Source organism: Saccopteryx leptura, chromosome 1, assembly GCF_036850995.1.
Source record: "Saccopteryx leptura isolate mSacLep1 chromosome 1, mSacLep1_pri_phased_curated, whole genome shotgun sequence".
Taxonomy (NCBI): Eukaryota; Metazoa; Chordata; class Mammalia; order Chiroptera; family Emballonuridae; genus Saccopteryx; species Saccopteryx leptura.
This window is the reverse complement of record NC_089503.1, coordinates 301190352-301203231: the sequence shown is the minus strand read 5'-3', so window position 1 is coordinate 301203231 and position 12880 is coordinate 301190352. Positions and strand designations below refer to the sequence as shown.

General features: G+C 46.0%; 1 protein-coding gene and 1 non-coding gene across 2 annotated transcripts in view; one reads left to right on the top strand and one right to left on the bottom strand.

Moving 5' to 3' along the window:
- The window catches only part of LTA4H (leukotriene A4 hydrolase), a 31892-nt gene extending 30863 nt beyond the window's left edge, over positions 1 to 1029 (bottom strand). The window contains exon 1 of the mRNA XM_066357294.1: positions 803 to 1029. Coding sequence (XP_066213391.1) covers positions 803 to 961 — 159 coding nt within the window. The 5' untranslated portion in view covers positions 962 to 1029. The remainder of the gene's footprint in view (positions 1 to 802) is intronic.
- Positions 1030 to 1447: 418 nt separating this feature from the next.
- TRNAD-GUC (transfer RNA aspartic acid (anticodon GUC)) lies at positions 1448 to 1519 on the top strand. The gene has a single exon. It is a non-coding gene; the product is annotated as a tRNA-Asp (tRNA).
- The last annotated feature ends 11361 nt before the right edge of the window (positions 1520 to 12880 follow it).

Genomic DNA, 12880 nt, shown 5'->3' with positions numbered 1-12880 from the left:
CTAATATATTAAATTGAAACATCCTTAGAAAGCTTGAATGGCCCCCCTGTCCTTAAGTTATGAGAAGAGCAAGGTGACAAGAATCACGGATAGGAAGGACCATGACCCTGAAGAAAAGGACCTACTTCTAGAGTTAGCAGAGACTGGAAGTATCAAAGCAGGGCAGAGAGTGTGGGGCGGAGAATCCTAAGGGGTTTGAGAACGACTGACAAAGAGGCTGAGGGAGGGGTCCTGCAGACCTACGGGTTGAAATAAAGGTTCCTGGCAGGGACGAGTGGGCTCAGACATCTGCAGGATGTGGGTCTGACACTTAGATGAGAGTGTGGATTGAGGAAGGTGTACTGGGGATTAGAAGAACCCTGGGGTCTGAGGAGGCAGTTTTGGGCCCAGGTTGAGGAAATACGGAGGCCACTGGGGGGGGGGGGGGTATCGCTGGGAACTAGGATTATAGGGGTAAGGGGATTCGTGCTAAAACGAGGATTTGGGTGAGGAGTGCGCGAAGATGTGGCACGAGCCTGTGCCTGGGGACTGGAGGGAGGAGTATACAGTGGGGTGAGGGAAGCGATGCAGACGCGTAAGTGGAGGTGGAAAGGGGCGCAATCGGGTGAGAGGGCTGAAGAGGACGTTGAGAAATGAGTGGGGCTAAGGAGGAGGTGCAGAATAAGGGGCGAGGGCTGCGGCGGAGCACCGAGGATGCGCGGGGCAGACGGGGGCGTGGAGCTGGCCTGGGGCCGCTGCACGGCGAGGGACGAGAGGCGGGTGGCCGGGGAGAGGTGGGCACTGGGCGCGCATCCCACCGTACCAGGCTGCGCAGATTGTCCTCCTGAGACTGGACCGTGAGCGCCGCGGTCCCAGACAGCGTCCGGCGAGTAAAGTCAACGCTGCAGCGTAGGTGCAGATGCTTGGTTTGGCAGACTGACGCCGGAGAGGCCAAGGAGCACGTATCCACTACCTCCGGCATGACTATGGGGGAGTTCTGCGGCACACAGACGAGAACCGGAACACAGCCGCCAGACTACTCGACTGATAGCAAGAAGCGAAGGGAGGGAGGTTAAGAACAGGAGGAGGGATTCCCGGCGCCTACCGGGAAACGAAGTTTCTTAAAGCCAGAGAAGAGTGGGCAGTAGCGTGGGTGGAACTACAAGTTCCGTAGTGCAGCGCGACAAGACGTGCGCTTTGCACCGTGGGAGTGTGTGTCAGCGTGTGCGGAGGATCCTGGATTGCTCCTTGAATGGAGGGGAGGAAAAGGAAGGGAGTGGGAACAGACGGGAATGAAGAGCGGGGATAGTATAAAACGGACCGCTTTAGTTTTCCTTCTATTTGATTTTATTGGAAGTTGTAATGGTAAAAAATACATATAAAGCCTATTTATAGTTGTAAATAGTAAGAACTGGGCGGGGTGAAATAAGATAAGTAGTCTGTCAGAAGCAGCGCTCCTGTGTGCAATTCCTCGTTAGTATAGTGGTGAGTATCCCCGCCTGTCACGCGGGAGACCGGGGTTCGATTCCCCGACGGGGAGGCACATGTGGTAATTTTTCCTCCTTAAATACACTTGAAAATGTTCATACAGACACTCTAAACGCCAGTGTGGGAGAAGTAACTCACGGAAAGATTTATATTTTATGAGGATTTTTTTGTTGCTTGTTTGCCATGTTAGCAATACAGTAAAGTGAAAAAAACAACCCCCCCCCCAAAAAAAAACCCCAGCTCAAATCTGTCAGTTTAACAAGTGATTTTTCTTTTTCTCTGTTCTTTATGTGTTTGCGCAGGCTTGCGCGTCTGAGATGTGTTTGTGTGTTTATTATGTACATTTTTGGGTCCTGGAGGTCTAAAACAGAATAAACCAATATTCCCATCTTAGAAATTTAGGAAGATTATTTCAATATGCTGTATTGTCAGTCTCCTGTAATATGACTGTGCCCTGGCCACAAGGGGAATGCTCTGCTCCAGAGAGGAAGGATTGATGGACGGCTTACTTTTAGGATGGGACCTCAGAGGTCTCAAAGAACTTTAAGCAGCTGGGCCTATAGTCCTGAATGCATGAATGGATTCCCCATGAAGAGTTTGAAGTAGAGCAGTGACATGGTCAGATTTATGTTATCAAGAAAACGCTGGTAGTATTCAGAGAATGGGTATGAAAGTGAAAGGCAGGAGAGTAAAGAATCTATTAAAATAGGAAGAAGATGCCGGGAGCCTGACATAGGAAAGTATCAATAGTAAGGACAGAGAGGAAGGAAGGATTGGTATACTTCGGTAAATGGATTCTCAGATCAAGAAGAAGCCTAAAGTGATTCTCAGGTTTTTGGCATCAATGGCTGGATAATCCTTAATGAAAGATAGAGACTATAGGAAGAGGACAAATTTAGGTAGGAAAGATCTAAGTTTAATTTTAGACATACGGAGTTTGAGAATGTATGGGGATCAAAGTGGAGATGTCTATGAGTCCAAAGCTCTGGGGAAGTTTGGAGTAGACATGAGAGTTATCACATAATGTGGCTGACAGTTATGACAGTGGGTAGGCTGAGCCGAAGGAGAGCGTGTAAGGAGCACGGCAAAGAGGTTGGAAGCTGGGAGAACACCAGCATTTAATAAAAAGGGGCTAGAGAATTGGAGAAATCCTTTCACAATCAATCACCTTCAATTTTATTTGTCAGTTATACTTCAATAAAGCTGAAATATTTTTTAGGAGGGCAGGGACAGGGAGGAATAGAGGAAGAGAAACTCATTAAATAAACTAGAAAGAACCAACAAGCAATGTCAGATTCCGCCTAGAGGGCCATTACAATAACGAATAAAATGTCTCATTGGATCAGAGGTGTGGAGGATGGTCATTTCGTTGGCTTTGGTGGTTTAGTTGAAGGTGGGCACCAGCAAGCAGTGGATTGAGCAATAAAAGAGAAGAGGGGAACTAGAACATAGGCTGCTCTGTCTATGCTTGGCCAATATGGGAAGGAGAGATAAAAGAAGAATAGAGGGGAATGTGGCATTGAGAAAGTATTTTGTTTTGTTTCGTTTTTAGGGAGAGGATACTTTAACAATTTGGGATATAGAGTGAAAGGGGTTCTAGGGAAGAGGAAATTGGAGATTTAAAAAGTGTGAGGGCCTGACCAGGCAGTGGCACAGTGGATAGAGCATTGGACTGGGATGCAGAGGAGGACCCAGGTTCGAGACCCTGAGGTCGCCAGCTTGAGTGCAGGCTCATCTGGTTTGAGCAAAGCTCACCAGCTTGGACCCAAGGTCGCTGGCTTGAGCAAGGGGTTACTCGGTCTGCTGAAGGCCCGCAGTCAAGGCACATATGAGAAATCAATCAATGAATGGCTAAGGTGTCGCAACGAAAAACTGATGATTGATGCTTCTCATCTCTCTCCGTTCCTGTCTGTCTGTCCCTACCTATCCCTCTCTCTGACTCTCTCTCTGTCTCTGTGTTAAAAAAAAAAAAAAGTGTGAGGGATAGTTGAGGAATTGAGCATTGGAGAGTGCTGCATAGCTCCATTCTATATCAAAGTGATCTAACAATTAAATTGGGCTCCAGCAACAGAAAAAGATGTTATGCACTTATTTGCAAGGAAAATAAATACATTTCAAACTATGAAATCCAACACCTTACATCTGCATATATTTTAATTTCACAGGGCTAAAATGACATACTTTATATTTGTAAACATTTTTTGTGGCCTAAAAGTGCTTTGGGAGTTACCAAATATAGGGTGACAAATATGATGCAATATAGTTGATCGCACCAACCCCCCAAATATAGTGTACAAAATTATCGACTCACAAACAAGAGGAATGTTATTCTTATGCAATGGTGGGTTGAGACTAGTGTAAAAAATGAAGCTTTTAATTGCTTCCATAAAATGAGCATGATATTACTGTGCATATATGAAAGGAGACTTTATTAAGGATGAGAAAGATGACTTACATGAAGTTTTATGAAAGGAACTAGTACATATGTTTATAGGGCAATATGAACAGGAAGTATTCCAGCTCTACCGCTCACCTGGCAAAGTTACTTGATCCATCTAGGCCTCAAGATAAATGAGATACCTCTGCCTCATGGGCTTTTGAAAGGATGGAACAAGATAATGTAGGTGAAGTGCTTAGCACTAAGCTTGGCACGGTGTCAGCATTGGTCACCTGTTAGCTAGTATTATTTTGGCTGGCTTTTATTTTATTTTGACAATTGTAATACTTATGTTCTCTTGTTTGTTAGCAAGAGTTTTTAGGAAGGCCTGGGAAATGGAAAGCAACCAGACATGGGAAATGAGAAGCAGATCACACTGCAGTAGGATTCTAAAAAGAGTTTACAACATTAGCAATGATCATACGTTTTTGAGATACTTTTGCATTTAGGAAATTCAGGAAGTTGCAGCTGGTGCATTAACATCTGTCCTTAAAAGGGTACACAGATTTCTCATTGTTTTTCCCCTTACTTCACACAGACCTTTTCTTTCTTTAAGTAGTCAGTGCAATTTACAGGTAATTACTAAGTGCATTCTATGACACTGCGCCACCTAAAATAGAGTTGGGGAAGGTTCTGTCCTACCTGTTGGATAATTTAAACTCGAGCACACAGCTATACCAATGACTCAAGTATGATGTTAGATGAAGGCCAAGGCCCAAGGAGAACTATAAATGAAGTTCTAGAGGATACGTTCTAGCCCTTTATGGAAGGTCAGGAACAACAATATAGCATTTGAGATGGGGTTTGAAGAATGAGCAGGATTTTAATAGGACAAATGGTAGGAACTATAGAATTGAACATGGGAATGTAAGGTGGGCAGCTTTCCAGGTAGACATAGTAGCAGGAATCCAGGCACGGGACCAGAAGCAGTGATGTGTTTGGGAAAGATTAATTCTGAGGGTACAGAAGCCTACAAACCAGTCCAGTGCTTCACATACTCCTTAATAACTACTCTTTTTCGTTCTTCTTCAGGTTATACATCTGATGTGGCAGAGACTATTAGTTGTCTCCCCAACATCTCTATATATTTTTATCCTTAGTAAAACTTTTGATGTTTAACTGTACATACAACCTCCCAGAAGGCTATGTTTCCCAATCTTTTTGCAGTTATGGTCATGTACTTCGTTCTGGACAAGATTAGTGGAATTGTCAATTATGACTTGTAGGAAGCATCCTTAACAGTGACTTTTTTTTTTTTTAAACCCTTCCTCTCTTCTGTTTTCTGAAACGCAGAGTTGATGGCTAGGGCTCTGACAGCCCTGCTGTGTAATGAGGCTGGGACCCTGTGCTGCGAGTAGTGGAGCAGCAACGCAGAAGGAGCTGTGAGCTGGAAGTACCAGGTCTCTGGTGATCGTGGAACTCCTCTGTGGACTGACTGCTCCTGGATTGATTTTTCCTGAGAGAGAAATAAGCTTACGCTTCGTTTAAGACCGTGTTGTTTTAGGTTTTCTGTCATTCACAAGGAACTCAGTGTTTACTCAGACACCCGGTCTCGCTCAGATGGATTTATCAGTTTGAACGCAGGTGCCTGCCCTTGTTTATTGCTTTGGCACCACTTTACTGTGGACGATGGCATAAGTTTGAAAGTGTTGTTTATCAAATAGGTCTTTCTTTCCTGTATCTTGTGTTTTCTGCTGAGTATTCTTTCTAATTTAATCACATCACTATCCCGCTTAAAAATCCTTCAAAGTCTCGGCCCTGGCCGGTTGGCTCAGTGGTAGAGCGTCGGCCTGGCATGCAGAAGTCCCGGGTTCGATTCCCGGCCAGGGCACACAGGAGAAGCCCATCTGCTTCTCCACCCCGTCCCCTCTCCTTCCTCTCTGTCTCTCTCTTCCCCTCCCGCAGCCGAGGCTCCATTGGAGCAAAGATGGCCTGGGCGCTGGGGATGGCTCCTTGGCCTCTGCCCCAGGTGCTAGAGTGGCTCTTGTCGCAACAGAGCGACGCCCTGGAGGGGCAGAGCATTGCCCCCTGGTGGGCAGAGCGTCGCCCCCTGGTGGGCGTGCTGGGTGGATCCTGGTTGGGCACATGTGGGAGTCTGTCTGACTGTCTCTCCCCGTTTCCAGCTTCAGAAAAATACAAAAAAAAAAAAAAAAGAAAAATCCTTCAAAGTCTCTACCAATGTCTCCAGTAGATAGTCTCTACTTTTATTAGTAGATGTGACTGTCTGGGGGGGTGGGGGTGGGGGTTAGCCAAGAACGTGTACAAGCTGGGCAAGGTGAGGACACCAGGGGTGTGAGAATGTGTGAGGAGGCAGAGTCAATAGATCGGAGCTCCTGTGGGCCAAAGGAAGACAGAATCAGGGCACAGGCCTGAAAAGGGGCCATGTGAGCAGAGAGTTGGACAGAATAACACGTGCATGACTTTCTATTTTTGTGTCAAGGGTGGGGAGGAGAATACATATCAAATTTCCTTGTATCTATGTAAAATATTTCTGGAAAGAGTGTCAAGAACCTCATGGCATGGTTTTCCTATGGGGAGGAAAGCCAGGGTGGCTAAGGAACAGAGGTGAGAAGCAGATGTTTCAGCTGAGTAACCTCTTAAATATTTTGAGTTTTGATGTATGTGAATATATTACCTATTCCAAAAAATTTATCCATTGATTTTTTAAAAAAGAAAGGTCACCAGAACCCAGATTTGCAAACAAAAACAGCCTTCCATGACCTCCCACTGATGTCAAGCTCACTAGCGCTGGTCCCTTCTAGCCCTGCAGTCTCACCTCCACAGGCCAAGCTGAAAGAAACTTGTTCCAGAAAGTGCAATTTGTCGGTTTCCTGCTCCTCTTCCTCAAGCTGGAAGCCTCCTCCTCCCACCCAGCCCCCCAGCAGCCCCCACCCTGTGCCCCTTGGCTGGGTTCCCCCTCCAGACTCTGCCTCCCTCCCCTGCAGTCTGGGCCGCAGTCTAGTAGTCTCTTTCCCTAATGGAATGAGGTGTGTGTGACGCCCTTCAACTCTCCCTTCCAAAGAGTGAGAAATGATTTCAGCCGCCCTTTTTCATTTAGCTCACAAAATGGTTGAGGCAACCCTGACCCATTCCTCCATTTTTCTGTTCAATCTCATTTTGCTTGTGCAAGCACGTTATGTTTATATTTACATCTTTCGTCTGTTCTTCATGTCGAGGAGAGGTTTGGACAGCTGGACAGGCCAGATTGAAAGGAGTACAAGTCAAAGTTCTTCCAATTTTGTAAAATAGCATCAGCGGCACCCCCACCCGGCCGCCCGCCCCCAGCCACGCCCCTTCTGTCTCCCTCCCCACTATGGCTGACAGCGGGCAGGGGCTGGTGGAGAGCCTTGCCGGGCCCTGTGTCTCCTTCCGCACAGGTCTGTCTTTCATTTCTCTGCTTACCCTCGGGAGGGACTAGCCTGAACAAGATAGATTGTCAAGCTGTGCTGGGTTGGATCCAGCCCAGGAAATCACTGCTGGTCAAATGACCTCCTCTCCTCCCCACAGAGTGTGGTTACAGGACCGGCAGCTTCAGCATCTCCCAAAAGCCCCACCAGAAACGTGGATCTCGTGCCCCACTCCGCGACTGGATTAGTATCTGCATTTTAACAAGGTCTTCAGGTGATCTGTGTGCTCAACGGATACATTCGCGGTTGGAGTAAATTCAGTGCAAGAGTAATCCAACATATCAGGGCAACCTCTCCTGCTGTCCACGGCTTTGGACCCTCAAGTCAGATCTCCCTTCATACCCTAATGTCGTCCCAACACGGCACCTCCCACACCGTGTAGTTCCATGTAACTGTGTTTCCTGGTCTTCCCCCTACCAGTAGGAGTGCATGTGAATGAACAAATGTGTAAATGAATGAATGAGAGTTCATACAGGTTCTGGGCTTTCTCCTCTTCAGTGCTTTAGTCTGTGTTGACTCTGGGGTGAGGAGAAAGCCACCTCCTGAACCCCTTCTTTGTCCTCCAGGGATACCAGACAATATGTTTGCTTGTGACAGAGAATGCCCTACCACCTTCTTGCTAATGGTAAACACTTCAAAAACATCTTTCTCAAAGCATGCTATCCATTCATACAAGTGCACCTATCATAAGTGTATAGCTCACTGAATTTTGTAAGTTGAACACACAGTGCAATTGTAACAGAGTGAAATGCTCAGTCTCTCTGACTCCATCTTGTTCAAGCCTGTGTCATTCCCATGGCCTTGAGGCTAATAGCCACTGCCTTGTCTTATGTCTAGACATGCTAATCATTAGAGGAATGCTGCTTGAGCTTGAGTTCTCCAAAAACTGCTCCCATTTGCCCTTCCCTTGCCATAGAAGGAGCCTGACCTCTGTACTCTTGGAAATGGATTTGAGCGACCACTAGGACTTCCATCTTCTTGGTTGGCACCTTCTAGATCAATAAATCTTTCCTACTCCAAACTCTGACGATTTGGGATTTGACCCTTTGACACCTCAGGAGTACAGACTTTGAACCAGTTATACAATCATCACCCAGATTAGACACAGGGCATTACCTCCACCCCACTAGAGGCCCCCCTGAAATTTCCTTTTAGCCTCTAGAAGTCTCATTCCCCAGGGGTAGCCACCACCTGACTTCCAGTAATATGTTACTTCTATCTTTGTTGCTTTTATATAATTTCTTTTCTACAAATGGAGACATACAGTGGGTACTCTCACACCTGACTTCTCTGGCTCATTATGTTTATAAGATTTATCCATATTATTACGTGTAGTTCTAGGTTGCAGAGTCTCATTGCTGAGTAGTATTACCTCTGTGGATATACCACACTTGACTTTTCCATTCCTACCGTGGATGGATATTGGGGTAACTTTTAGTTCTGGGTTGTTATGAATGGCATCACTACAGGCATTCTAGAACACGTGTTTTGGTGGACACGTTGTAGCCAGGTTTTGACATGCCACTTTGAAGTTCGGACAGGTTAACCCATGCCAAAACCCATTGTTTTGGGACCGCTGCACCGAGCCAAAATTCATTGGTTACAACAACCCAGGGTCTGTAGTCATGGACACGAACCCAGCAACCCCCAGCTTACATGGGGAAAGGTGGGTCAAACGGGGGGGGAGCTGTTTCCAAGTTACCAGAAAAAATGTCTTCACAAATGCTGATCTAGATCATACTTCCTTTTCCTTTTAGGCACTTCTGTTTCTTTTCTAGATGTGCCTAATTGCAAGATTCAGCTATATCTGGTTTGGTTTGGTTTTATTCTGACTCATACTCCAGCTCACTTACTGTATTTTTTGCTCCATAAGACGCACCTGAACATAAGACACACCTAGGGTTTTAAGGAGGAAAATAAGAAAAAAAATATTCTGAACCAAATGGTGTGTTAAAATACAGTGTATTCTCCCTAAGTAGCCAGTAGCATTTTCTCAATACAAGTACGTAAAACCTTTTGTTCTGATTGTGTAAATCATGAGTAGGATGACACGTGTGTCTACAGGATTTCATTGTCAAGAGCAATGTTTCTGTCTCATGTTGATTGGCTCTGAGCCCAATTTTTCTGATTTTGCCAACAGAGCAGGTTAGTTCTTCTTGCCCGTTAAATATGTTTCCAGCAAAGACCAACCTAAAGGGTTTTCCTCCTAAATATTTTTCTGATCTACAAATCCGTGTGTGAGGAACTATCTACTATTTTGTCATTTCTTACAAAAGGCCTCTCTTGGTATTTGGAGTTGAGCAAACTCATGTAAGAGACACACACAAAATTGGCCTTCTCTTCCCTTCTTCTGCAGATGTCTATCAGTATTTCTCAAGCCGGGTCACATGTTTCCACAGGCCTCCTAACCTGGCTTCTCCCTCCCCTCCAAGCACTTCCTTTGGGCTCCCTGCCAGACACACCTCCCTGGGCTCGACTTTGCTCATCCAGGCCCCTGTGCAGGGCGGCTCTCCCTGCTCGCTGCCCTCCCCTCTGTGCACTGCCCTCACTCTCCAACAGACTTTCCCACTCTGTATTCCTCACTGTTTTGGTCCTTAATTTTTCCTTTTTTTTTTTTTTTTTTTTTTTTTTTTTAGTGAGGGAGACAGAAAGAGACAGAGAGAGGGACAGGTAGGGACAGACAGACAGGAAGGGAGAGAGATGAGAAGCATCAGTTCTTCGTTGCGGCACCTTAGTTGTTCATTGATTCTTTCTCATATGTGTCTTGACCGTGGGGCTATAGCAGACCAAGTGACCCCTTGCTCAAGCCAGCAGCCTTGGGCTTCAAGCCAGCAACCTGTGCGCTCAAACCAGTGACTATGGGCTTCAAACCAGCAACCTTTGGGCTTCTAACCTGGATCCTCTGCATCCTAAGCCATGCTCTATCCACTGCGCCACCACTGGTCAGGCGGTTCTTAATTTTTCTTAATGAGAATTTTATATACACATGTATATGTATATATGCATACACATACACACAGCCCTCTTTACTTACAGATTTTATATTTCCGATTTTTTCTACTTCCTCAAATTTATTTGATACCCCCAAATCAATACCCACAGCCTCTTCGTGGACATTCGTGGACACAGGCAGAGCTGTGAGAAATTGGAGCTGCCTGAGGCTCCCAGGCCTAGCTGCTCCGTGTTCTTGTTTCTGCTTCTTAAAGTGTGAATAAGTGTCCCCTCTGTGGTCTATTTGGTGGCTTGTTTTTCACGTTTTTGTGCTTTTTGTTGGTGACTTTGCTGTTTAACATGTCCTCCAAGCGAAGGCGGATGAGCTATCTCGGGTTCTCGGACAAGGAGGCTGCAGCGTGCCGTATGGAGGAAGTGTGAGTCAGATTAGCTTCGTTTAGGCCTGAGTCACTGTGCTGTTGGCCGTGTCTTTAATGTTAATAAGACAACTATACAGTGAATACAGTGTTTTTAGAAACACACATAAAACAAAGTTATGCCTCAGTTGGTTGATGAAAATATTATGACGGGAGGTTCTCAGGAGCCTACCGTGTTTCTCCCGGGAGCAGTAGCACAGGGTTTGTTTATTCAGTGTTCGCAGCGACTTTATAGAACACAGTCACTGCCAATCAGGAGACAGACCTGCAGGTATGTCTTATCCTTCCAGTTACTTGGCATGTTTCTTCCAACCTCGCTCCTTCCCAAAGGAGTTAAGGCAGCAGGCTTCTCACAGGCACGCCCGACAGTGCCTTCCACTCGCTTACAGCACCCAGTTCGGTACGAATGGCATGGTGGGGCTTTGCTGAACAGAAGCGATCAAAGACAAAATGAAAAGACAGCCCACCGAATGAAAGGACATATTCGCCAAGGATACATCCAGTAAGGGGTGAATATCCAAAATTTATAGAGAACTCATACAACTCGACACCAACCCCCCTTCCCCAATAATTCATTTAAAAGGAGTCAAAGGGAGGCGAGGGTGGGAGGAACAAAGGAAGGGAGAGGGCAGAGAGGAAAGACGCACAGGTGGACTGGCGTCATCACTTGTTGAAGAGGACTTGGGTTCCCAGCACTTCTCAGTCTCTCACTCCTCAAACGCTTCCTCTGTATTTCAGAGAGCAGTCATTGGCTAGAAAATATAACATTAGAAATCAAGTGATATTTTGTGATAGATTTTGGCCTTTATTTCTGCTCCGTCAGGAATGCAACAGAGCAGATCTTGCAGATTCTTCCGAAGTTTTCCGTTTCTCCTTCCCCTCCCCCCTCCCATCCACCTCTTGGTCTTCATTTGGAGAAGGGTAACTAACGGCGGAACTCCTGAACTTCGGCCAAAAGCGGACCCTCACGGCAGGCATTACTACAACGCTGGGGTATCATCAGACTTTCACGGGTACCAGCAGCATGGAGGCCCATTTGTCCCTGAGAAGTTTGCAAACTTACTGGGAAAATGGAGATCATAAAATGAAAACATCAGCGTGCGGAGGACCCGGGTTCGATTCCCGGCCAGGGCACACAGGAGAAGCACCCATTTGCTTCTCCACCCCTCCGCCGTGCTTTCCTCTCTGTCTCTCTCTTCCCCTCCCGCAGCCAAGGCTCCATTGGAGCAAAGATGGCCCGGGTGCTGGGGATGGCTCTGTGGCCTCTGCCTCAGGCGCTAGTGGCTCTGGTCGCAACATGGCGACCCCCAGGATGGGCAGAGCATTGCCCCCTGGTGGGCAGAGCGTCGCCCCCTGGTGGGCGTGCCGGGTGGATCCCGGTCGGGCGCATGCGGGAGTCTGTCTGACTGTCTCTCCCTGTTTCCAGCTTCAGAAAAATGAAAAAAAAAAAAAAAAAAAAAAAAAAAAGAAAACATCAAAGAGCAGTGGGAAATAATAATTAAAAACTGTTTAGGTGGACCAGTCAACACATCCTGTAGGAGTTCGATGGAGAGGTCAGTGGACATCTCCCTGGAAGTGGTTAGGCTTGCGTGGGAACATAAAACAAGGATCTCTAGTGCTTTTTTATTGCTAACCAACCTTAGTAAGAATTTGGAGGCACACCCTCCATAAATGTTTATTTGATTGTTTATACATTTTCTACATGTGCTAATATAATTAATATCTCAAGGCACAAAATACACTTACGGCAAGGTTCATTGTCAATGATAATGAATATAAACTATTAATTTAAATCACCATCTTAATACTTTTGATTTGCTTGCCATGAGGGGACTACCTCGTCATCTGATTTGATGACCATTGTTTTGTTGTGTTTGTTAAATCGACATGCCCACCTTATCTCAGACTTGGAGAATCACTAGTTCTGCCATTTTCTTGTTGCTCACTATGCTTGCATTCCAACTTCTGCATGGAGGCTGCGAATTGTGGACTGTGACCCTGGACCTTTGCATTACCTGAATGGTTAGAAAAGTCATGAGCCTGCAGAAGGTATTCACCAGGTGGCAGAGAAAACACTAACCCACTGAGAAAAGTTGAAAGAACAACAGAAAAACAAAATACAGCTAGTCATGCCTGTGAAACACACCAGATACATAAATAAAATTAGAGGTTTAATACTCTCTGCCAGCTCCCATATGATC